The 25828-nt window shown below is 44.1% G+C and overlaps 1 protein-coding gene across 1 annotated transcript in view; it reads right to left on the reverse strand.

Moving 5' to 3' along the window:
• Positions 1–8524: 8524 nt before the first annotated feature.
• The window catches only part of PAPPA (pappalysin 1), a gene marked incomplete at both ends in the record, with an annotated part of 250394 nt that continues 233090 nt past the window's right edge, over positions 8525–25828 (reverse strand). The window contains one exon of the mRNA XM_082655786.1: positions 8525–8632. Coding sequence (XP_082511912.1) covers positions 8525–8632 — 108 coding nt within the window. The remainder of the gene's footprint in view (positions 8633–25828) is intronic.

Here is a 25828-nt window from a genome sequence, read left to right on the forward strand (position 1 = left end):
AAACTTAGAAAAAGAACAAACAAAATCTAAAGTCAGCAGAATGAAGGAAATAATAAAGATCAGAAAGGAAATAAATAAAATAGAGATTAAAAAAATAGAAAAAATCAATAAAACCAATAGCTGTTTTTTTGAAAGGATAAACAAAATCAACAAACTTCTGGCCAGGTTCACCAAGAAAAACGAGAGGACCCAAATAAACAAAATAAGAAATGAAAGAGGAGAAATAACAATTGATACTGCAGAAATACAAAATACTATAAGAAAATATGAACAATTATATGCCAACAAAACAGACAACGTAGAAGAAATGGATGAGTTTCTAGAAACATACAGCCTGCCAAAATGGAATCAAGAAGAAACAGATAATTTGAACAGACTAATCACTAGAAGTGAAATAGAATCTGTAATTTAAAAACTTCCTGAAAGCAAAAGTCCAGGACTCAATAGCATCACTGGGGAATTCTAGCAAACCTACAAAGAAGAACTTATACAGATCCTTCTCAAACTCTTCCATAAGACTGAAGAGGAGGGAACACTCCCAAAGTCATTCTGTGAAGCCACCATCACCCTGACACCAAAACTGGACAAAGACATGACCAAAAAAGAAAATTACAGGCTAATATCTTTGATGAATATAGGTGAAAAAATTCTCAACAAAATATTAGCAAACCGAACCCAACAACACATAAAAAGGATCATACACCATGATCAAGTTGGATTTATTCCAGGGTCACAAGAATCGTTCAACATACACAAATCAATCAATGTGATATACCACATCAACCAAAGAAAAACAAACAAACAAAAAAAACCCATGATTGAATAGATGCAGAAAAAGCATTTGATAAAATTCAGCATCTATTCACGATAAAACTCTTGCTAAAGTGGGAATAGAGGGAACATTTCTCAACATAATAAAAGCCATTTATGACAAACCCACAACCAACATAATACTAAATGGTGAAAAGCTGAAAGCCTTCCCACTTCTTTCTGGAATAAGAGAAGGATGCCCACTCTCACCACTTCTATTAAACATAGTATTGGAAGTGCTAGCCACAGCAATCAGACAAGAAAAAGAAATAAATGGTATCCAAATCAGAAGAGAAGATGTAAAATTGTCGCATGGTGATGAAGATTCCACACAAAAACTATTAGAACTGCTAAACGAATTCAGTAAGGTAGCAGACTACATGATTAATGTACTGAAATCAGTTGCATTTCTTTACACCAACAGTGAAATATCAGAAAAAGAAAGTAAATAATAATAATAATCCTCTTTAAAATTGCATCAAAACAAACCCTGGGAATAAATCTAACCAAGGATGTGAAAGACTTATGCAATGAGAACTATAAAACATTGATAAAGGAAATAGAAGATGATTGAAGCAAATGGAAGGATATCCCATGCTCTTGGATTGGAAGAATTAATATAGTTAAAATGGCTGTACTACCCAAAGCAATCTACAGATTTAATGTGATCCCTATCAAATTACCCATGACATTTTTTTCACAGAACAAATTATCCTAAAATGTATAGGAAACCACAAAAGACCCAGAATTGCCAAAGCAATCCTGAGGAAAAAGAACAAAGCTGGAAGCATCACTCTTCCAGACTTCAGACAATACTACAAAGCTATGGTAATCAAAACAGTGTGGTACTGGCACACACACACACACACACACACACACACACACACAAAAGACTTTCTTAATCTTTCTATTTGGGAAATATTTGCCTCTTTTCATAACTATTCTTTAAATCTTGTTTCAATCTTCACAGTGAACTGAATTGAACTGAGTAAAACATTCTCTTTAATAATTTATATAACTTTAGAAATGGCCAGTTACCTGGTAGAATTTAGCAATGACTCTTGTTTTATCATTTGGTGCCCTCCCTCGTGTCTCCCAGTGGCTTGCGTTTGTAAAGAGTCCAAAAAACCTATGGGTAGTTCTTGACTTCTCTCCCCCTGCCCTTTTATGTCATTCACAATGATGTCCCCAAACTACTCTTTTATGCAGAATTCAACATTTCAAGTATCAGCAGATAAACCTATATTATGGTGGTACTGCCAGCCCATAGCTCAGTGTACAGTGCATGCAATGCCTGTGCAAGTACTTGAATGCTTTAGTGAATCTTGTTTTTATGCTTCTAAAAACCAAGTTGATATTAGAAAAATTAGTGCATTATTAATACTTGTCATAAGCAGCTGTATCTCATCATAACAAGAGTTAATATAATCTGTGTCTGGCACAGTTCTAAAATCTTTGTGTATCTATCTTAGTTCATTCCAACAACAACTTCATGAGATGGGTACTTTTATTTCCATTTTACAGATAAGAAAACTAAATTTTAAAGCAATCAAATAGCTTTCCAAAGATTGCATAGCTACTAAGTGATCTCATGAAAAATGAGATCCAGTGGGCAGCTCAAAATCAGCAATACTTTGGTCTCAGCTGCCAGTTCATTTGATAAACTGGATGACTGAGTGTTCAATTATAGTATGAAGAAAATAAATGAAAATAATGAATATCCTGAAGTTTATCATTGGAGAGAGCATCAAAAATATTAGACATGACTGGAAGTGATATTCGTTTTAGCTCCCTGGAAATGAACTTTCTTATAACATGTAAGAATGTTTTTCAATTTTTGCACATGCAAAGTGTAGATGCCTTCAGGAATTATTTCTGTAGAAGATTGGGTGTATATTAGTTTCAACTTCCTGCTACCATTGATCTTCTAATTCTAGGCACTGGGATTCTCTTCCATGTTAGTGTGTATATGTGAGAGTCTTTTAGATTTCCACAAGAGACAAAAACCACACCACTACTTTTGAAGCATACAAGCTATTATATATTTTCATAATATAGAACTTTTAAGGTATAGTAATCAATAGTGGCAAAATATTTCTGTCTTTGACATTATTTGTTTGTGAGATCTAACCTGTAATTGAGACCAGAGAAAACAGTATGGAAAAACAAATCCATGAGAACAGGATAAAAATATCATGAACAGCAAAATATGTCTGAGTATTTAAAACCGTATAGAAAAAATAAATTAGATGAACAATTGTGTAAATATAAATTAAAAAAGATGACATTCTTAATAAATAAAGTTTACTATTTACATTTTTATATATTGCTGAAAGACTTAACTTAGATCCATAAAAACACATAAACAGGAAAAAATAAAACCCAAAAAAGGAGCAGCAAATTTATGCGCGTGAGGTACAGAAAAAGGATTGGAATTGTGTTTTGTTTTTGGTGCTTAGATTTTCTTTTTTCTTTTTTTTTTTCTTTTTTATAGTAGGCCAGTAGAATTCTCTTGAGAACAGATTTTAAGCACATCAATGGAAAGTCATTTTTTGGTAGTTTCCAGAAGATGTGAAACAGATTTCAACATCATAATAATTAGAAATACCCATAATAATTATAACAATAATAAAAAGGTATAATATGATACATAAATATGGAAGAGCAGTTTGTAATATGAATACATTTTCTCTAGACGAGATCACAGTTTTATTTTGTAAATATTACATTTAAGTATATATATACACACATATATGTACAACTATATATACATGTGCATATATATGTAAATTTATATTTATATATAATATCTTTATATAGATAGATATCTGCGGACAGGTTATTGATTATAGAGACCCAAGGAAGCAAGTCAATAATTGTTCAAACTTCTCCTCAATGACTGCTGGTGTAGAGTTTAAGAAGCCCCGACTCTGCACTCAGAATGCTGTATCTTTTTCTAATGGAACACTCGATGTGGAATTTTAAGTCTGAGAAGAAGAAGCGATTTTAGGGACTCCCTTCCTCTATAAAGTTGGAAATGGCCCAGAAGTCTTGAACAAGCAGTAAGCTGACTTTTACACGGTAGGAAGTCACTGTTTTCTTTTTCTTTTTTTTTTTTTTTAATCAAATTATAGAACCGGTAAAGGCCAGAATAAGGGGGAGAAAGTCCAATTTCTCTACAAGTGAAATATTTTCAAATGCAAGCCTCTCTCTTAAGGTGGATTCTAATCTAGGAGCTCCACCTTTATTCCTTGATATATCAAATGAGCACTCCCTGTCTTTCTTAAGTGGCCAATGGGCCTGTGCATTCTTGAAAAGTAACCCATAGACTTTGTGTCAAGCCTTGGCTCTCACAGATTGCCACAGCCCCTTTAAAACCTCAGGGCCTCACAATCCCCGCCCTCCCACTGTGAGGTAGGTAAGTAGTAGTATCCCCATTTTGCAGCTGGAGAAACTGAGGCAAATGGAGAAGCAATATGATGACTTGTTCAAGATCACTGAGCAAACTGCTGCCTGGAGTCAAGAATTCTGTGTTCTTACTCTAGGGACACAATTCCTCTCTTGGCTATTACACATTTCTTTTAAAGATCAAACAATGGGTAGGAATTTGGCGAAACTTGAGCAAATTACAAGAACAGGCTTTTTAGTTTTATGTTTGTTGTTTGCTTTGTTTGTTCTGTTTCTCAAAAACCATGGGAATTACCTGTCTGGTCATGTAGCAGCTTTTTAGGAAAGTGGACTGTGCAGTGTGATTCTAAGTGCAGACTTTATAAAGCCCAGTGCTCTAATGGTAAATACAAACATTTTATAATGTGAAAAGTGTGACACAATATGTCCCCTTAATATTTGGAAAAACCAGTTTCAAGCCCTCCCCATTCCCTGCTATCACTGATTGACACCAAACAGATAGACAAAATGCCCCCCCCACCCCGCCAAACAACAACTACATATTAAGGGGAAAGATGCCTTATTTCCTGGACCTACCACAATGTACAGAAAAAAACAGACAGCAATATAAAATCCCACTCTACTCCTGCTAGGGAAACCTTTATGCTTGTGTCTACCTACTGAGTCTGTAGAAAGCACAAAAATAGGTTTTTTAAAAAATTCTTATTTTTAATCATGCATTTTATTTACTTTTAATCTCCTTATCTTCTATTAATCTCTATCTGTACAGCCCTGTCACCATCAATTTCTTCTTTTTATTTTCCGACTTGAAGTAGTTCCAGAAAAAAAAAACAACAAAACAAACTGTTCACTTGAATTTATGGTTTCCTTCCTTCCTTTCTCTATTTCTCTTTCTTCCTTTCTTTCCTTCCTTAACACAGGTAAGACCTATAACAAATTGACAGTTAGAACCAAGTTAAATCAAACCTGGAAGGGAGGTAGCCGAAATCTGTCTCAAAGAATTATTTTCAACAAATAGCATTGAAGCATTGGCCAAGGTGGGAAGAAGACCAAGAGGACTGTCTAGGCAGTGACTCAACATGCTGAAGCCAGGACTAGCAGCTGATACCCTCCATCTTCAGAGCCTTACTATTTACAGTCATTGATCTCTCCCTTTCATACACCCCAATTCAGCCACCAGAATGGACTTCCCATGGACAGTCTTCCCTTAAAAGGTGGCTGGCACAGAATCTGGGGGGTCATGCAAGTCCTCTGGCAGCCAGCAGGGTTGCGGCTTGGAAAGTCTTCCTAAGAGAAGGCTTGGAGAACTGTCCACCTTATCGTTTCTTTCTTGATGTTAACAGGCTAATACTTCTTCAGAACTTCCAAGTTCTGAAGAAGCTAATACATCTTCAGAACCTCCAAGTGCTTTAGGACCTCTGAGCTGCTGACAGACAACAGTGTTTCAGAGCTTCCTCCTTGTGAGTACTCCACTGTCCTAAACTGGAGATGATGATCAGGGGATGAGATACTGAGTTTATCCCCAGAAAGGAAATGAAACCGAGAATCAGTGCATTGCCTGAACAGAGCTGACTGTCCTCCACTAAGGTTTGAGAAGGGCCTATTAATGACACCTTGCATGTGGGCCCAGGGCTGTCAGTCAAGCAGCCTCTCCCACGTAATATCCTTGGCAAATATGAATCTGTGAGTAACAGGTTTGAATGATGGCAAGGAGGAGACTGGAAGGCTCTTTGCTCGTAAGGGCTCGATCAACCCGAGAATCTGAAGGTAGAAGTCAGCCTTCAGGAAACTCTTCTCAGCTGAAGTGTGTGTGCAAGTGAAGGAGGAAAGAGCATGGGAGTCGATTTCAGGGAAGCTGGTGAGGTTCTTCTGTGATTCCTGCCACCCCACCGTTAGTAATGTTGTCTTTGGGTCTCCAAGGCTTTGCACTACTTACTGATGTAAAAAAAGCAACTGGGAGGGCTGACTCTGTTATCTTTCTTAGTTTGTTCCTTCCTAGCTAGCACCACCCAGGTTGATAACTCAGCTAGGGCAGAAGAGGGGCTTTAAGAGTTGGCAAGAGTTCTAAGATATTGGAGAGGGGTACAAAATGGGATCAATGCTTATATGATTATTATTATTTTGCCAAGGATTGGCCCTGGTAATTAGAGGAAAAAAATGCCCTGAATATAAATGAGATATAAGTTTGTAAGAGGAAATATAAAGGATTTGAGCCAGGCCTTAACAGTGGAGAGCCTAGAACTCAATCTCAGAGTCTGTAATATGGTACAAGCCACACAAAACTACCCAAGCACTGCATCCTTATTTGTGGGCACCTGTGCAAAAAGCACCTTGATATATTTCTTAATATAACAGACCACAGATGGCCAATAGATATCTTCTCAAGTGTTCTTGATCAGTAGGTAATTGCTGTTGGGAGTGATACAGTAAGAAGGTTTCTGAAGTTATTTTTGGTCCCTGGAAAAAGGGCTATAGCTGATTAACAACGCCTGCGTCAGATGCAGGAATGAGGAAGGTCAGCCCATGTGCCTAGTATTTTCCATTTCTATGCTAAACTTTGTTTTTGTTGGTTCACTAGACTTGAGATGATCTGTAGCAATCTTTACGCGATATATCTAGTTTAGATACTCCCATCACCTCACTTTCTCAGTTTCAAAAATCACGTCAAACTTAAGCATTCTCTCCACCTCATTCTGGATTCACCTCTTCCCATATTAATTCAAAAGGAGTGGACAGGTAACTGGCTGAACAGAGGCAAAGAGGACCCCAAAGAGGTGGAGGCTTTTATGCGTGTTTGGCTAATTTCCTCTTAACTTTTGGAGGCTGAGCTCAGGAGAGAGGGAAGGGCTGCCCCACCACAGGTGTGGCTGGGGTACCGGGAGCTGGAAGACTGTGGAAAGCACGATGGCCGTGCTGGGGTGTTGGGGACCGAGGCTGTGAACTCTGGCTTCCCTCTGACAGCCCCTCTGGAACACGGTCCAGACAGATCCCATCCAAGACGGTTGTCTGTCCCAGGACTCTAGCTGCTCGGGGCAGCAGTGAGGTCCTCAGACCCAAAGCCTGCTCTAGCCTGGAGGGGCAGGAAGGCTTGGATAAGGATGATCACTCAAGAGTCCCTAAAATTCCAGCAGTCTCTGGAGGGCTCCGACATCATAGAAATTTAACACTGTTCCACTTGGTTATAAGATCTAACACTGGCTTAGACATTCTGGACTCTCAGTGAGGGTTCCAGCATCTTAAGTCCCTCAGTTCCCTTCCAGAATGAGAAGCCCACCCCTGGGGGACTTCACTTCTCACCACGTGGGCCTATGAGGGGTCTTCTCTTGCAGAAGGGCTAAGAGGTGAGGAGCTGTGGAAAAATGTGGGTCACTTTTAAGGCAGACTGTTTGGTTGTGTGGGGTTTTTCCTAACCTAGTCCTACCATCTTGGGGTACTCAATGTATAGGATAGAGCAGCCGGAAAAGTAGCAGCAAATGTGGTCCCAAGGCAAGATCTGGGGAATGGGATGGATATTATGGCCTCAAGCCTCAAGCAGGGGGCTGTTATAATACCTTGACATTGCAATCCTAAGCCATTTCCAGCTTGGCCTCGAACCCTGGAGTTGGGGTAAAATCCCCCATGGCAGCGGAAGAATTCGGGGGCTTTGCATACCTTGGATTCTTTACCTCTTCCTGGGTCCTACTTCCCTAGAAGGTAGGTGATCAGAGACCGTTTCACGTCCAATCCCGAAGGACTGCACCCTTGTGCACACCTTCCATATTGTAAGCCACAGGCTGTGAGCTATCTTAGCATTTCAACACTTGGTCCTGGCAGTTTCTCTAACTCTCTTTCTCCCAAGGACAGTGTCGGCTAGGAGCCCGGGAGAGGAAAGACTGAGTCTGCCCCAGTCTCTCTCTGCTCCGTCTCCAAAACTGCCCTCACGCGGGTGTTCGCGCAGGTGCGTACGCAGGCACACCTACTAACCGCAGGTGGGCACACTCCTAGATACGTAACTCCTACATACATGTTTCTTGCTGTGGTTGTGTGACAAACGGTTAGAATTTTAGGAGGCTCAGGGACTGCACGCCGTATATGCAGTCCGTCTAAGACTTTGGGATGGGATTCCATTCCGTCATTCAGCATGGCGAGACTTGGTTCACGTGCCCCCACTACGAGTCCTTCCTGGGTGAAATTAAAGGCAGACCGGTTGGGTGCTAAGGATCCCTGGTGTGGAGAGGCCATTCCGTTGAGCAGCTGACTGTGAAATCAATACCAAAGGGATGCGGGTCCTGGCATTGGGAATTCTTTGACAACTCCTTGTCCTTGCTTAGCCATGGCTGTATCCTCGGAGGTCTTTCCGGCTGTGTTCTTGGGCCTGGGGGTCCCGACAAGCACAGTCACCCTGTAGGTCACAAGACATAGGGAAGGGGGTGACCTGCAGAGAGAAAGATAGAAGAAGTGAGCCAGGTGGTTGAGGCCAGAACGGCAAATTCCAGAGAGGCAGTGCAGGGCAGAGGGCAGATCACTGGATTTGGGGAGCAGCAGATTCAAGACATGACTCTGCTTCTTACTAGCCCCGTGATAACTTTTATCAAGGTCACCATGGTCATTATCATAGCACTTCCCATTTTCAGGGGCATTTATTACAGGTCAGGCAAAGCGCTAAATGCTTTCCAAACAGGAAAACACTGAATCCTCTGACAACTCTGTAAGATAGACACTAAAACAGTCACCCTTTTATAGGAGAAACTGAGGCGGAGAAAGGGGCAGGCATTTGCCCAAAGTAATAAGTGACAAATCTTGTATTTAAAGTAGAAAAAGCAACCTCCCCCAGAGCCCCAGGTTCCTAGCTGTGGAATCAGTAGAATAAGACAGACCTTGCACTGTGGACTCTGAGGGCCGAATGAAATCATGGGTGAAAAATTGTAATGTACTACACCAGAGTTGGTTAATAGACTTGTACAATGGAATATCTAACTTATAGGGCTGTTGTGGTGATCAAGTGATATAAAGGATGTGACAAGGTCTTTTAAGAAAACATAACTCTCTGCATATATCGGTAATTTTGATTTTGAGAGGCAACAATGAAAACAACAAAAGCATTTGTCAGCAAGCTCAGACCACCTTCTAGGGGGCTTAAATCCTGGTGGGGAACATTTCACAGAGAGACTTTTGCAGAAAATTTGGTTGAAGGATCTCAGGAGCGGATTTCAGCATGGGAAAAAGCGAGAGGCATACAACATGACAATTCGAGATATATATATATATATATATATATATATATATATAAAATGAAGGTTAGAAAAAAATTAAAAGAAATTTAAAAAGAGAAAGTGAGAGGCCCATGTTTCAGTTCCGAGTCCATCCCTTCACACGCGGTGTGACCTTGGGCTGGCTGTCCTTTCTAGAAACAGTGAGAAAGAACCCAGTAGAGTGAATGTCCTCCCCACACAGCGGAGGATCTGTCTTTCCAAAGAGCGCAGTGCTGTCCCTGCTTGAGCCCCAGCCTAGGCTGACGCGAGTGGATTTCACCTCATTGCATCGTGACATTTGCATATAACTTCCCCCAGAGGGTCCCCCATCTGCACAGATGGATTTAATGACCTCATTTGCCTCCTGCCCGGGGAAGGGTCTCGAGTGCTCACACAGGCCTGGAGAGCATCTTTGTCTCTCTAGCCTGTGGGCTCATTCTCTATAATTCTTTTTCTCTCTGCCCCTGTGCCCACCCTCCCTGTCTCCCTCCCAACCTCTCTCCACCCTGCAACTTTTCAACAATTTAAAATGTAGGAATGAACAGGAAGATTGAAGCAGAAGCCCCAGCTCTCTCACCTAACTGAGGTGTGACCTTGAGCACGTGACAATTTCTCTGAGCCTCAGTTAACTCCGTCATGAAATGGGAGTGATGAAAGCACACACCTCCAGAGGTGGTGACAAGGGGTAATGAACTAACCAATGGAAAACCCCTAGCAGGCAGTGCGTGCCGCATGCCGTCTCGCTTAGCGGGACGGGGACTGTGTCAGCCGTGTTCATTCTTGTTTCCCCAGGGCCTAAGCCACAGAATACGAATGCAGGCCTGTTTGCCTCTCCATCTCTCTCCAACTCTCTCACTGTGCTCAGGCTAGTGCACTTGTTTCTCTTTTCAGTTTAAGCTCACAGGTGCGTGAGGCCATGGTGAGTATCCCTGGAGCTGCTTCCATGCAGAGCCTGCCTTGCTGCTTACAACTGCTCACTGTGCCCTGTTCAGGACACTTCCTAGCCTCCATGCCTATGCACAGGTGGTACCGTCTGATCTAGAGCATTCCTCTGCAACTTCTTCACCTCTAAGACAAGCAGAGAATGTTAGAATTGGAAGAGACCTAGAGAAAACCCTCTAGTCCGTGTGGGGAAACTGAGGGCAGAGCCACGTCCAAATCTCACAGCTGAGGTCCAGTGGGGAGACCACCACCATGTGAGCCGAGAGGCCTGGATTAGCATCCTCATTTGCGTCATACTCGCTGAACAACTTTGGGAAAAACCCCTTCACCGCCATCACCCTGAGTTTCTGCGTCTACAAAAGGTAGATCATTTTTTAAATGATTTTTTAAAAAATGTATTTCATATGGTTGTGAGCAAAGATGAAAGAGGCAAAAACCCATCCTCCTGCCCATGCTAACGTTAAGATGACCCAGTTACCGCGCATGTCTTCTGCACAGTTAGTTTTCTCTGCAACTAACTCTTTCCCATTGGGCTCCTCGATTCGTTAGGGACGGCTTCACATCTGGTCTATGTCTCACGCTTCCTGCTGCGCCTCACACAGGCAAACATGCAACAGATTCTCTCGGAGTACGACACAAAGTCCTTAGCAAGAGTTCAAGGCCTTGCGTGGTCTCCACACTTCTCAGACCTCACCTGGTTCCCTTGGTCCCCTCACTCTCGGTGGCTTTATTTACTGGTGTTTTCCTGCTTTTGCAGCCATTCCTGCTCCTCTCTTTTCCTGGCCAGCTCCTCTTCCTGTGCCAGGTCGTATCTCAAGCACCGCCTCCTCCCTCGTTAGTCTGGCCAGAGACGGCACCATCATGCTCATCCCATATCCCAGCCTCCTCTCCTTACACCATTCTTGTGCGGAATCACTTCTGCGCTTGTGTGCCAGGGCAGTCCGGGCAGGGACCATGTCTGTCTGCCGTTGAACTGAGTCTTTATCTACCATATGGCAGGCATTCAATGGACCCACGGATGGAACGACATATGAATGCGCAAATATACAGGAAAAATACAAGTCACGGGGCCTTCTGTTCTTGCACTCATGTGCTGTGTGACTTTGTACAAGTTACCTCCCTTCTCTGGGCTTCAGGTTCCCTGTCGATCTGTACATTAAGAGTTGATTTTAATGATCTCTACCTTCCCTCTGTCTGAAAATCCTTCACAGTCTGAGAAAGGCAGAAGGCAATGCCCTGGGCAGAAAAGATGGAGAAATGCAGACTTTCTCCACAGCTTTGTGTCTTACACGTTCCCCTTTCTGCCATCTGCAGTTCCACTGGCTTCTCCAAAGCTACCGGCTGGCAGGGCCCTACACCCGTTAGCTTCTCAGGCCCGTCTGGCCAGTCTGGCTGTGAGAGCATAGTGTGACCATTTGCTTTCCTCCCTGGGCCAGCCCAGGGAGTTTCAGCGTTTCCCTAAAGAAATGGGTCTGGAACCTAAGGGAAGGAATTTCGGTCAGAACACAACGAAGTCTAGAAGGTTTGGTCTCAGGGAAAAGATCCAGGTTCTCCTTGTGGCCCCCCACATGCTTGTAGACGCAGCTCGCTAGGGGCCTGGAAGGCAGCGCTGCACGGCTTTCGGCAGGTCCTTGGCACCTGCGGACTTGGACTCCCCTCTGTGAGACGAGCGTTCTGCTGCGAAGCCAGTGAAGCAATGCTGCTTCCAGACCAGCTCGTGGAGGTCCCCGTGCAGAGGACCTGCACCGGCACCTTGCCCTTCCTCTAGCCTCTCAGTGAACTGCCTGTTCAGGGCCTGCCTGGCGAGGGGTGTGGGGGGGGGGGGCTCCTCTCCTCCCAGGTGACTTCACTGATCGAGGGCCTACAATGGGGAAGAGAGGGTGGATATCGCCAGCCCTGCCCACTCCCCCAGGTGTTCCCAGGTCTGACCTGGAAGAGACGGGGAAGCCTGTCTGTCCAGGTTCGAGGCTGTGAACACCACTGTACACACACATACACACGGGCCCCTCCGGAGGCTGTCCGCGTGTTGGGTGATTCCCGTGTGCTAGCTCATGGGTTCCACACAACCTCGGAAGGCTTACAGATGGGAAAATAGAGGCTTCAGCATGTTTAAAAAGAAACTAACTTGCCCTGGGCCTCACTTAGTAGATGCTGCAGGATTCTAACCCCCCCCGCTGCAAACACTGAGAGCTTGTCAGCAAGTGAGAGGAAGGGGAAGGCACCTCTTCACACCCCGACCCGGCTGACCGCCGCGTGGTCTGTTTCACAGCCACTGGCCTTTCATCCCTTATTCTGTGCCTGGCACCCAGTTACTCACTCTTCCCAGCAACACTAATAAGGCAGCTATTCTTACTATCCTCGTTTTACGTCTCAGAGGAAACGAAGATGCAAAGCGGTGAGTCACTGGCTTGGCATCTGCACCCATTTGTAACCGCCCCTCGGCACCACCCCCACGGGGCAGGTAGAATGGGAGTCAGGTTCCCCTTTTCACAGAGGGAGAAACTGATATGGAGAGAAGAGTCCCATCCTGATAAAGCCGGCTCTCAGCCCGATTCCCAGATGCCCTGATTCCCCAGGCAGCTTCCCACCTTATCCCCCAGACAACCTCCCAAGAAAACATACCACCCACGGCACCAGTGCCGCGGTGGCCAGTTTACATCTGGGATTCCCAGCACCATGTGGCCAGGCTGTCCCATAAACGGCTTGGCCACCCACTCTGGGATTCTGTCAACAAGCCCAGGTCGGTGACTAAAGGCCAGGATTCTCTCTTTTTCCTCTAGGCTGGAGATGGTGCTCAGCACAGGGGTTTCTCCCAGTGGGTGAGCTGCCCAGGATAACACCTCCGCCCGCGTGTGTGAGCGGCTCAGGAATGCAGCCTGGCAAACGCCACAGGGCCCTGGCTGAAGGTCTGTCTGAGGCTGAATTCTGAATCAGACTCAACAGGGAGGTCACAGGCAGAGACTGTGCAGTGTGGGGCAGCAGGAGGCATCCTGCACTGACGGTCAGAAAGCCTGGCTGTCCACCCACCCACCGTGGGGTCCTGGGTGAGTCACTGTACCACAGTGAGTCTGGGGGGCTTCATAGCGTTGGTGGAAAGACTTGATGACATCAAGTAGACCAAGGCCTGATGCTGAGGATGAGGGCTCCCCTGCAAGCTCCTTTGGGGTAGGGTAGATCTGTGTCTGGCACGGGGCATGCAGCAGTCAAAGAACACAGAAGCTTGTTTAAACGTGGGTAAGTGGAGGAGAGAATGGAGAAAAAGCATGGGTAAAGTGGAGGAACACACCAGGCTAGATGAGAAGACTTGGCTTTGATTCCTTGCACTGTTAGTCATGTAGTAGCGTATGCTAGTAGGCAAGTTACTTCTTTTGGCCGGAGGGGAAGCTGGGTGGGGTGGGGGGGAACTTCAGTTTGTCTATAAAATGGGGGAAATAACAGTCCTGCCACAGAGAAGTATTTTGGATAAAGTATAAAATTCAAGTAAAAGCACTTGCACAGTGCATGGTGTATAGTATGTGCTCAGTAAATAATGCTGGTGATGGTGACAGTGGTGATGGCATTGACAATGGATAATAATTTGGGGGGATAGAAAGGTCTGATTCCTTTCATAGGATCAAGTTGAAATGAGTGTTTAACTCACCCACAGGAAAAAGTCAAAGCTACACCCTAAATGGGGGAAATCATTAATACTCCAGGAAGCAGTGAATTTTGGACAAGGAGATTAGTCTACTTCTTAGTCATTTGCCTGTTATCTCTTACTAATCTTACAAGTTGAGCACATCCGTCCCCTCTTCCAGGAAGCCTTTTAGGATCCTGTAGGCTGGTTCAGTGCTTAAAATCACTGCTCCCTGGATACAGTTCAAATTCCGCAGCATGGTTTATAAAAGCCTTGCTCATGCCTCTAGTCTCACCTCTCTCACCCGTTCCCCTCTTGCACTGTGCTCTAGCCATATTCAGGGATTAGGGTTTCCTTAATGTGTTCCCTTGTTCTGGGCTTTTCACAGACTCTGCCCTCTACCAGAAATACTCTTCTCTCTCATCTTTATCTCTGGCCCTCCTCCTACTTCTTTTACCTGAGTAAGACCTACGGCACCTTCCATGTCTCACCTGATGTTGCCTTTCTCTAGGAAGCTGCACTGACGCTCCTCAATTGCTGTGTCTCCATTAGCATTTACTGTGCTCTTAATGCCTGGCCACTGGTCCCCAAGATACGAGCACAGCATGGATAGGCCCAGGTCCATCTCGCTCGTGGCCTAGCACGGTATCTATCACACAGCAGGTTCTCAGCAGTGGGGGGCACCAGAACTTGGGATATAACAGTGATCAAAATAAATGCACCTTCTTGCTCTCATGAGATTTTCATGCCAGCAGCCAAGAGGTATAGAGACTGCCAGACGATAAATAATAAATACATTTTACAGTATGTGCCGAAGTGATGTGTTATGGAAGGAAGAAAGCATGGAAGCCAAGGTAAACGGGTGTGGGAGTGCCAGAGGTGATGTAAGGTGGGTGGTCAGGGTGGGGCACATTGCGAACACAACACTTGGGCAAAGACTTGGAGTGAGTCATGAGGATGAACGGAGAAGAATGTTCTTGGCCAAAAGCACAGCTAATGGTGAAGACTGGAAGGTAGGAGGATGCCTGGCCTGTGTGTGGGATGGCAAGGAGTCCAGAGGGCTGGGGTGAAGTGGGGCAAGCCACCCATGGTGGGGGGTGAGGGCAGAGAGGTCTGGGGGTGGGCAGAGCACGCAGGCCATCATCAGGAGGACTGGTTTTCACTCTGGTAAAATGGAGGGGCACGGAAGGGCTGTGCATGGAGGTGTGAGGCCGCCTGACTTCTTTTCTGATGACCATTCTGGCTGCTAAGCTGAGATGTTAGACCTGTTGATGTATATCCCCAACTCTGCAACTCAACATCCAACCCTTTATCAGCTCTGCTAAGACGGCTGCTTTCCATCTCATGCTTTTGGTTATCTTCCCATATCTTATAGAATCGCTAGCCTCCTTGGACCAGTGGACTACATTTGGGTTTCATGCCCTTTCTCAAGAAAACAAACAGGTTTTCACTTAGATTAGCAAAGGCATGTGGCAACCCTTCATTTAATGTCATCAGTTGGGTGTGCCGTCCGGTGCTGAAACATGCTCCTGGGCTTATTTCTTTCGTTCTGCCCTGAGCCCAGCCCTGATCAGCCCTCAAGCTCCTGTTCACTCACCACCTCACTCAGGAAGCCCTGTGGAGGGTCCTTAGACATGAATCTAATCCAAACATCAAGAGAGAAAAACCTGATGAACCTGGTGCCCAAGGCCTCAGAGCTAAGCTGTCGAACTGGGACTACATCCCGACTCCCCAGACATCTTCCAGAATCAGTCTCTTAGCAGCCGCCCGAGACATGACCGTAACCAGTGTTCCAGGCCACCACGCCTTAGAAAGCCCTGGTATGTCCAATGTTTTAAGGTTGTCTCTCCTTCCTCCCTTACACCCCCAACACATGCTTACTTAGAATGATTTCAATTAGAAATGAATATGTTTTTGTTATTGTTACAAGGGGAAACTGTTGAAGCAACCGTTCTGGAAATCTGCTCTGTATTCTAGACTCAGGGCTCCAACAGGAAAATAATAAGCTGGCATGAAAATAATAAGCTGGCATGTGAGCAGCTGAGCCCCTCCCCTTCCTGCCTGCCTTGAGCTGCACACAGGTGTCTGGGCAGGAAGCTGGTCACCCCTGTCGGATGGAGTTTCCTGCACTGTCTTGCTCTTGTCGGCCAGCGGGGCCCAGGTCACCCCACAAGGCAAACGTGGGGAACAGCTGGTGTCTATACAGACAGACAAGGGGAGGAAGGCTGGAGAGAGCAGACAGACATCATTCTGGCCCAAGTGACCGGGAGGAGGCCCCAGCTCTGGGGACTGGGGAGAGGTTTAGGGGGAGAGGAGGCAGGAAGGCAGTCCAGGAGGAAGTGCATACCTAGGACCCAGGCCAGGAGGACCAGGAAAGCAAGAGGCCCATCCACTGAAGGAAGGGCACGGTGCAAGCCCATTGCAACTAGATGCTCAGAACGGGGGTCAGAGGCAGGTGCTGTGCGGCGCAGAGTCCCGAGCTTTGTGTCTCAGCTCGACCACTTACTGGCTGTATGGCCTCAACCCTTCTAAGCCTCAGCTGCATCATCTATAAGGTGAAGATAAAAGAGACCACACCTACAACAAGGCTACTGTAGTGATGAAATGCAATGACACATGTGAGAACAGGGGACACTATGCTTGGTAAACAGTGAGCTCTCGAAAAACAGTAACTACTATTATTTGCTTGGAGTCAGGAAATCCTAAATCCTACACAGAGATCGGCCACCTGTACAAGTGATTCCACCTGAGTCTCAAATGTGTACTTTGTTGGACGGTTCTGGAATCTAAATGGAATAATATGCACAGAGATTCTAACCCATGGCCAAGCACGTGGTAAGTGCTCAATTACTGTCACTTGGGAAGGTGCATGAGTCAGTCTGTGCTGCCAATGAGATTCTGAGCACCAGGCTCAGAGTTCACGGGCAGGGAACTTCCACAATATGGAACTGGGGCCAAGGGTACAGGTGGGACTTAAACAGGCTAGCAGGTGAAGGACGGGGAGGAGAGGAAGGAAGCCTGTCTCTGGCCCCTCTCCTGCCCTGAGAGCTTCCTGCTGTGGAAGCGGGAGGCAGAAACCAGGACTTTGTTGTGTTCAGGGGAAACTCCTGTCTGGGTAGTCAGGATTGATTGGTAAGGCTGGGAGCCTCAGCTATTCCCCACCCTGTCGCTGCTCCTGAGAAAAGCTGCTTTCTCCTTCTCAAGGGGAGGGGGTCCCACACCCAGGGTTCCCTGGCTGTCTGGGTCCACAGTGAAATGTCTCCAACTGGAACAGGCAGGGTCATGCCCAGGTGCACTGAGGACAAGGTTCTGTCCCCACCTGCTTTCCTCTTCTGAGACTCAGCCCCACGCAGGAGAAAGAAAAGAGCTGGGCTTGTGAGTCAGTCAGACAGAACTGGGTTCGAATTTGGGCCTTGGCATTTGCAAACAAGTCCTGTAAGTAGTCTGAACCCAAACTGGCTCCCCTGTGCAATGGGGCTGGGGTTGACATGAGCATTAGGAAGATAACAGAGGATGAGTGTCTGGCAGTGTCTGATGTGCGGCCACTCACTCAGGGGTGTTCCGTCTTATTGTCAACTATCTACCTCCGTACAGCAGCTCACTGCAAGGATAATTGGTTGTGGATGAGAGAGTAGAAAGGTTCCAAGAAGTTGGAGTTTACGTAGAAGTTAGGTTGGGAAATTTAAATCGCAGGAATATGACTTTAATTCGAATCACCTTTCTTCTCCAGAGGTCAGATTTCCAGGAGTCTTGAATCTGAAGAAAGTTCCAAACACTTCTGAACAACAAATAACTATGACAAAGCCACGTGCACCATGAGAGAGGTCATCTGGCTCTCTAATACACAGGTCACACATAGTTCCAACAGCTGTCTCCACTCTGCCCCTAACCACTACTCAACCTTCACCAGGAAAGTTCCTACTCATTCTTTAGGACTCAGTGTAAATGTCTCTTCCTCAGGGGAGCTTTCTCTGACCTTCACACTGGTCTCCAAAAGATCCCACACCTTTCCTTCATTGTCCCTTCTGCAAAGGTAATCAAATACATAGCTGTATACCTCACTGCTGAAAATCTGGCTCCCAAGACATACTGCGAGCTGTACAAGGGTAGGTATGCTGTCTGTCTGGACTCTACCATGTGCACACAACCTGGTCCAGTGCTCAGCCCATAGAGATACTCCATGAACACACATCTCCTTTCACGGAGGGAGCCTGGTCACCTGCACTCTGAGGCCTAGGCCGACAGGAAGAAGCAACAATTTAAAGTGGGAGAAGGTAATCTTTTAACACAAAAATCCAAAATTGCATTTATAATGTGAGTAGAAAAGAAAAGGGGGGGGGAAAAAAGACTAGGGAGCATCTTCAGAACCAGCAAAAAGCTAACTAACTCTGGGTCCCTTAGTAAAGAGACAGCACTCATCTCAGGGCCCTGGAGCCTGAAATTGCTGTAGCTGAACCCAGTATAGAAATAGAGTCAAAATGGCCATTTGAGATATATATCTATATATTCAAATGACTGTAATAATTTGGAATCTGCACCTGAACCTCAATCATGACTTCACGTCCCTACCACGTACTCCCTAGAAATAACAATCCACTTAAGGAAGTTTCCCACTAAAATTAGTTTTATTTTTTAATGTTTTAGTATGTAAGTTGGTAGGAAAATTCTTTTAATTGGAGCTGCTCTTTCTCCAGCTGATGGTGTCAGGTGAATAACATTTCGTAATTCTACACAAACTTCTAGAACACAAACTTCATTGTCTGTTCACTATTAAAGAGGCTGACTCCAAGGGAGTGAAAGAGACACACTGTATTCGTTTGGTAACAGGTATCAAGGGCCTTAGAAATGCTCACACCTGGAGGGGGGATGGAGATGGTGGAAGAGTAGGACGTGGAGCTCACCTTCTCCCACAAAACATTAAAAAATACATCTACAAGTAGAACAGTTCTCACAGAACAGCTACCAAACGTTGACGGAAGACCTCAGACCTCCAGAAAGACAGGAAAACCTCCACATAACCAGGTAGGACAAGAGGAACAAGAAAAAGAAGGAATCTGGATGGGGCCTGAGGCCCAGGGAGGGAGCTGTGAAGGAGAAAAGGTTTCCACGTGCTGGGAAGTATCCTCCCCTGCGGGGAGAGCAGACTGGATGGAGGGGGAGGTTCAGAGCCTAGGAGGAGAGCACAGCAACTAGTTTGCGGCCGGCAAAATGGAGCGTAACCTGCACAGAAGGTCGGCACCGCTGCCCTGCGATCCGTAGCCTAAAACACCCCTCTGTTAGCGCAGGTGGGGGCTGGGCGCTGACGCTCAGGCTTCAGAGGTCAGACCCAGGGAGAGAACCAGCGTTGGCCGTCTGGAGACAGCCTGAAGGAGCTGGACCGTGGCAACCAAGGGTATACTCAGAAGAAGACGGGGCCCACCAGAGAATCAAGGCACCATTATTGTTGGGGGGGGGATGCATGAGGAGGGGGCGGGACCACTGTAAGAGCTTCGTGAGCACTCCCAGGCAACAGGACACCACCTACAGGAGCTCTGGGGGCGGGTGCGAGTCACTGCCGCCATCGTGGGCTCCAGAGGCAGGCACAGGCCACCACCACGAGACCTGCACGCAGGAGCCTGTCCCCGATGTCCCAGGAGAACTCAGCACCCGCCCTTAGGAAATCTGCGAGCAGGCACCAGGCCCTACTGCCAGTGTCCCAGGACCGTACAAGGGCCGCTGTACCTGCATACCCGATATCAAGGGGATAACGGACAGCATGTTCTGAGGAAAGAGGCCCCAGGCGTCCAAACTAAAAGCAGTCTCTCGACTCTGGAAAAGAGGGTGGAGTAGAAGGACTTGAGCTCACCTCCTCTCATGAAAACACCAACATCACAACTAACTGCTGGACAGCCATCGATAAAAAAGACGACTGGAACCTACCAAAAAAGATATTTTACATTCAAAGACAAAGAAGCCACAATGAGACAGCAGGAGGGGCAGTTTCACAAGATAATCAAATCCCATACCTGCCAGGTGGGTGACCCACAAACTGGAAAGTAACTATATTGTAGAGGTTCTCCCACAAGAGAATCCTGAGCCTCACATCAAACTTCCCAGCCTGGGGGTCGGGCATCAAGAGGAAGACGCCCCAAAGCATTTGGCTTTGAAGGCCAGTGGGACTCAAGTGCAGGAACTCCACAGGACTGGGGGAAACAGAGACTCCACTCTTGGAGGGTACACTGGGACCCAGCACAAAGCAGTAACCCCATAGGAGCTGGGGCTGGACCTACCTTCGAGTCTTAGAGGGTCTCCTGGGCCGGCAGGGGTTGGCTGTGGCTCACTGGGCGGGGGTGGGGGGGAGAGAATAACACTGGTGGCAGAAGCCCCAGAGAATAGGGGCTCTCCTAGGCTCTGATTGGTGTGAGCTCTCCTGGAGGTCCCCATTTTGGCCCTCACATCCTGGCCCTACCCAACAGCCTACAGTCTTCAGTGCTGGAACACCTCAGGCCAAACAAACAACCAGCAGGATAGGAACACAGGCCCACCCATCAGCAGACAGGGTGCCTAAAGCCACCTAAAAACACACCGTTTGACGCAGCCCTGCCCACCAGAGGAACAAGACCCAGCTCCACCCACCAGTGGGGAGACACCAGTTCCCCCAACCAGGAAGCCTGCACAAGCCTCAGGATCAATCTCAACCACCAGAGGGCACACACCAGAAGAGGAGCTATAACCCTGCAACCACCAGAAAGGAGACCACAAACACCCAAAGTTAGACAAAATGAGATGGCAGAGAAATGTTTCAGATGAAGGAACAAGACACAAACCTACAAGAACTACTAAATGAACAGGAGATAGACAGGCAACCTACCTGAAAAACAGTTTAGAGTAATGACAGTAAAGATGATCCAAGATCTCAGAAAAAGAATGGAGGAACAGACAAAGAAGTTATGAGAGATGATTAACAAAGAGCTAGAAGATTTAAAGAACAAATGAACAGAGATGAACAATACAATAACTGGAATGAAAAACACACCAGAACGAATCAATAGCAGAATAACTGAGGCAGAAGAACAAATAAGTGACCTGGAAGAAAGAATGATGGAAATCACTGCCATGGAACAGAATAAAGAAAAAGATGAAAAGAAATGAGAACTGTCTCAGAGACCTCTGGGACAACATTAAACACACCAACATTCACATTATTGGGGGGGGGGGTCCCAGAAGGAGAAGAGAGAGAGAGAAAGGGCCTGATAAAATATTTGAAGAGATTATAGCTGAAAACTTCCCTAACATGAGAAAGGAAACACTCAAGTCCAGGAAGTGCAGAGAGTCCTGAACAAGATAAACCCAAGGAGGAACACGCTGGGACATATTAATCAAACTAACAAAAGTTAAAGACAGAATAAATATTAAAAGCAACAAATAACATACAAGGGAACCCCCATAAGGTTATCAGCTGTTTTTTCAGCAGAAACTCTGCAAGCCAGAAGGGAGTTGCAGAATATATTTAAAGTGATGAAAGGGAAGAACCTACAACCAAGATTATTCTACCCAGCAAGGATCTCATTCAGATTCGACAGAGAAATCAAAAGTTTTACAGACAAGCAAAAGCTGAGAGAATTCAGCACCACCAAACCAGCATTACAACAAATCCTAAACAAATTTCTCTAGGCAGAAAAGAAAAGGCCACAAAAAGATACAAGAAAATTACGAATAGGGAAGCTCATGAGTAAATGCAAACATAAAGTAAAGGTAGAAAATCATCCACACACAAATATGATATAAAAATCAGCTGTAATGAGAAGAGGAGAGTACAAATGCAGGATATAGGAAATGCATTTGAAATTAAGAGAGCAGCAACTAAAAACAATCTTGTACATATAAAGACTGCTATATCAAAGCCTCACGGGAACCACAAACCAAAACTCTACAACAGATATACACATACAAAAAAGAAAAAGAAATCTAAACACATAACTAAAGATGGACATCAAATCACAAGACAAAAGAACAGAAGAGGAAGGGAGGAAAAAAGACCTTCAAAAACAAATCCAAAACAATTAACAAAATGTCAATAAGAACATTTATATTGATAATTACTTCAAATGTAAATGGATTAAATGCTCCAACCAAAAGACACAGACTGGCTGAATGGATACAAAACCAAAACCTGTACACTTCAGACCTAGGGACACATACAAACTGAAAGTGAGGGGATGGAAAAAGGTATTCCATGCAAATGGAAATCAAAAGAAAGCTGGAGTAGCAATACTCATATCAGACAAAATAGACTTTAAAGACTGTTACAAGAGACAAAGAAGGACACTACATAATGATCAAGGGATCAATCTAAGAAGAAGATATAACAATTGTAAATATAAATGCACCCAACAAAGGAGCACCTCAATATATAAGCCAGTGCTAACAGCCATAAAAGGAGAAATCAACAGTAACACAGTAATAGTGGGGGACTTTAATACCCCACTCTCATCAATGGACAGATCATCCAGACAGAAAATCAATAAGGAAGCACAGGCCTTAAATGACACATATTAGAACAAATGGACTTAATTGATATTTATGGAACATTCCATCTGAAAGCAGCAAAATACCCTTTCTTCTCAAGTGCTCATGGACGATTCCCCAGGATAGATAACATTTTGGGCCACAAATTAAGCCTTGGTAAATTTAAGAAATCATATCAAGCATCTTTTCCAACCACAACACTACTGGATTAGAAATCAAGTACAGGGAAAAAACCTGTAAAAAACACAAACACATGGAAGCTAAACAATACGTTACTAAACAACCAATGGATCACTGGAGAAATCAAAGAGGAAATTAAAAAAAAATACCTAGAGACAAACGACAACATAACACAACGGTGCAAAACCTTTGGATGCAGTAAAAGCAGTTCTAGGAGAGAAGTTTAGAGCAATACAATCTTATCTCAGGAAACAAGAAAAATCTCAAGTCAACAACCTAACCTTACACCTAAATTAACTACAGAAAGAGGGACAAGCAAAACCCAAAGTAAGTAGAAGGAAAGAAATCGTAAAGATCAGAGCAGAAATAAATGAAATACAGATGAAGAAAACAATAGCAAAGATCAGTGAAACTAAACGCTGATTCTTTGAGAAGATGATAAACAAAATTGATAAACCTTTAGCCAGACTCATCAAGAAAAAAAAGGAGAGGACTCAAATCAATAAATTAGAAATGAAAAAGAAGTTACAACTGACACCACAGAAATACAAAGGGGCATAAGAGACTACTACAAGCAACTATATGGCAATAAAATGGACAGCCTAGAAGAAATGGATAAATTCTTATAAAGCTACAACCTTCTAAGACTGAACCAGGAAGAAACAGAAAATATGAACAGACCAATCACAAGTACTGAAATTGAAACAGTGATTAAAAAACTTCCAACACACAGAAGTCCAGGACCAGATAGCTTCACAGGCAAATTCTATCAAACATTTAGAGAAGAATTAACACCTATTATTCTGAAACTCTTCCAAAAAAACTGCAGAGGAAGGAACACTCCAAAGCTTATTCTATGAGGCCACCATCACCCTGATACCAAACTCAGACAAAGATACCACCAAAAAAGAAAATTACAGGCCGATATCACTGATGAACATAGACGCAAAAATACTCAACAAAATACTAACAAACCGAATCCAACAATACATTAAAAGGATCATACACCGGGATCAAGTGGGATTTATCCCAGGGATGCAAGAATTCTTCAATATCCACAAATCAATCAGTGTGATACACCACATTAACAGACTGAAGTATAAAAACCATATGATCATCTCAATAGATGCAGAAAAAGCTTTTGACAAAATTTAACACCCATTTATGATCAAGCTCTCCAGAAAAGTGGGAATAGAGGAAACTTAACATAATAAAGGCTATATATGACAAACCCACAGAAAACATCATTCTCAACAGTGAAAATCTGAAAGCATTCCCTCTAAGATCAGGAACAAGGCAAGGATGCCCATTGTCACCACTTCTATTCAACATAGTTTTGGAAGTCCTAGCCATGGCAATCAGAGAAGAAAAAGAAATAACAGGAATCCAAATTGGAAAGGAAGAAGTAAAACTGTCACTGTTTGCAGATGACATGATATTATACACAGAAAATCCTAAAGATGCTATCAGAAAGCTACTATAGCTCATCAATGAATTTGGTAAAGTTGCAGGATACAAAATTAATACACAGATATCTCTCGCATTCCTATACACTAACAATGAAATCTCAGGAAGAGAAATTAAGGAAACAATCCCATTTACCATTGCACCAAAAAGAATAAAATACCTAGGAATAAACCTACCAAAGGAAACAAAAGACCTCTACTCTAAAAGCTATAAGACGCTGATGAAAGAAATCAGAGAGGACACAAACAGATGGAAGAATATACCACGTGCTTGGATTGGGAGGATCAATATATCCAAAATGACTATACTACCGAAGGCAATCTACAGATTCAGTGCAATCCCTCTCAAATTACCAATGGCATTTTTCACACAAGTAGAACAAAATTGTTTTGGTTTTTTTTTACATTTATATGGAAACACCAAATAGCCAAAGCAACCCTCAGAAAGAAAAATGGAGCTGGAGGAATCAGGCTCCCTGACTTCATACTATACTACAAAGCTACAGTCATCAAAACAGTATGGTACAGACACAAAAACAGAAATACAGATCAACAGAATGGGATAGAAAGCCCAAAAGTAAATTCACACACCTTTGGTCAATTAATCTACGACAAAGGAGGCAAGACTATATAATGGAGGAAAGACAGTCTCTTCAATAAGTGGCGCTGGGAAAACTGGACAGCTATATGTAAAAGAATGAAATTAGAACACTCCCTAACACCATACACAAAAGTAAACTCAAAATGGGTTAAAGACCTAAACGTAAGACCGGACACTATAAAACTCGTAGAGGACAACATGGGAAGAACACTCCTTGACATAAATCACAGCAAGATCTTTTTAGGTCCACCTAGAGTAATGAAAATAAAAACAAAAATAAATGGGACCTAATTAAACTTAAAAGCTTCTGCACAGCAAAGGAAACCATAAATGAAACAAAAAGACAACCCACAGAATGGGGGAAAATATTTGCAAATGAAGCAACTGACAAGGGATCAATCTCCAAAATATACAAGCAGCTCATGCAGCTCTATGTCAAAAAAACAAACAACCCAATCAAAAAATGGGCAGAAGAGCTAAATAGATAGTTCTCCAAAGAAGACATACCGATGGCCAAAAAGCACATGAAAAGATGCTCAACATTACTAATTATCAGAGAAATGCAAATCAAAACTACAATGAGGTATCCTCACACTGGTCAGAATGGCTATCATCAAAAAGTCTACAAAAAATAAATGCTGGAGAAGGTGTGGAGAAAAGGGAACCCTCCTATACTGTTGGTGGGAATATAAATTGGTACAACCACTATGGAGAACAGTATGGAAGTTCCTTAAAAAAATTAAAAATAGAACTATCATATGATCCAGCAATCCTACTCCTGGGCATATAGCTGAAGAAAACCATAATCTGAAAGGGTACATGCACCCCAATTTTCATTGCAGCACTATTTACAATAGCCAAGACATGGAAGCAACCTAAATGTTCATTGACAGAGGAATGGATAAAGAAGATGTGGTACATATATACAATGGAATATTACTCAGCCATAAAAAAGAATGAACTAATGCCATTTGCAGCAATATGGATGGACCTATAGATTATTATACTAAGTGAAGTCAGAGAGAGAAAGACAAATATCATGATATCATTCATATGTGGAATCTAA

The sequence above is a fragment of the Grampus griseus genome (assembly GCF_964374135.1).
Source record: "Grampus griseus genome assembly, chromosome: 6".
Classification (NCBI taxonomy): domain Eukaryota; kingdom Metazoa; phylum Chordata; class Mammalia; order Artiodactyla; family Delphinidae; genus Grampus; species Grampus griseus.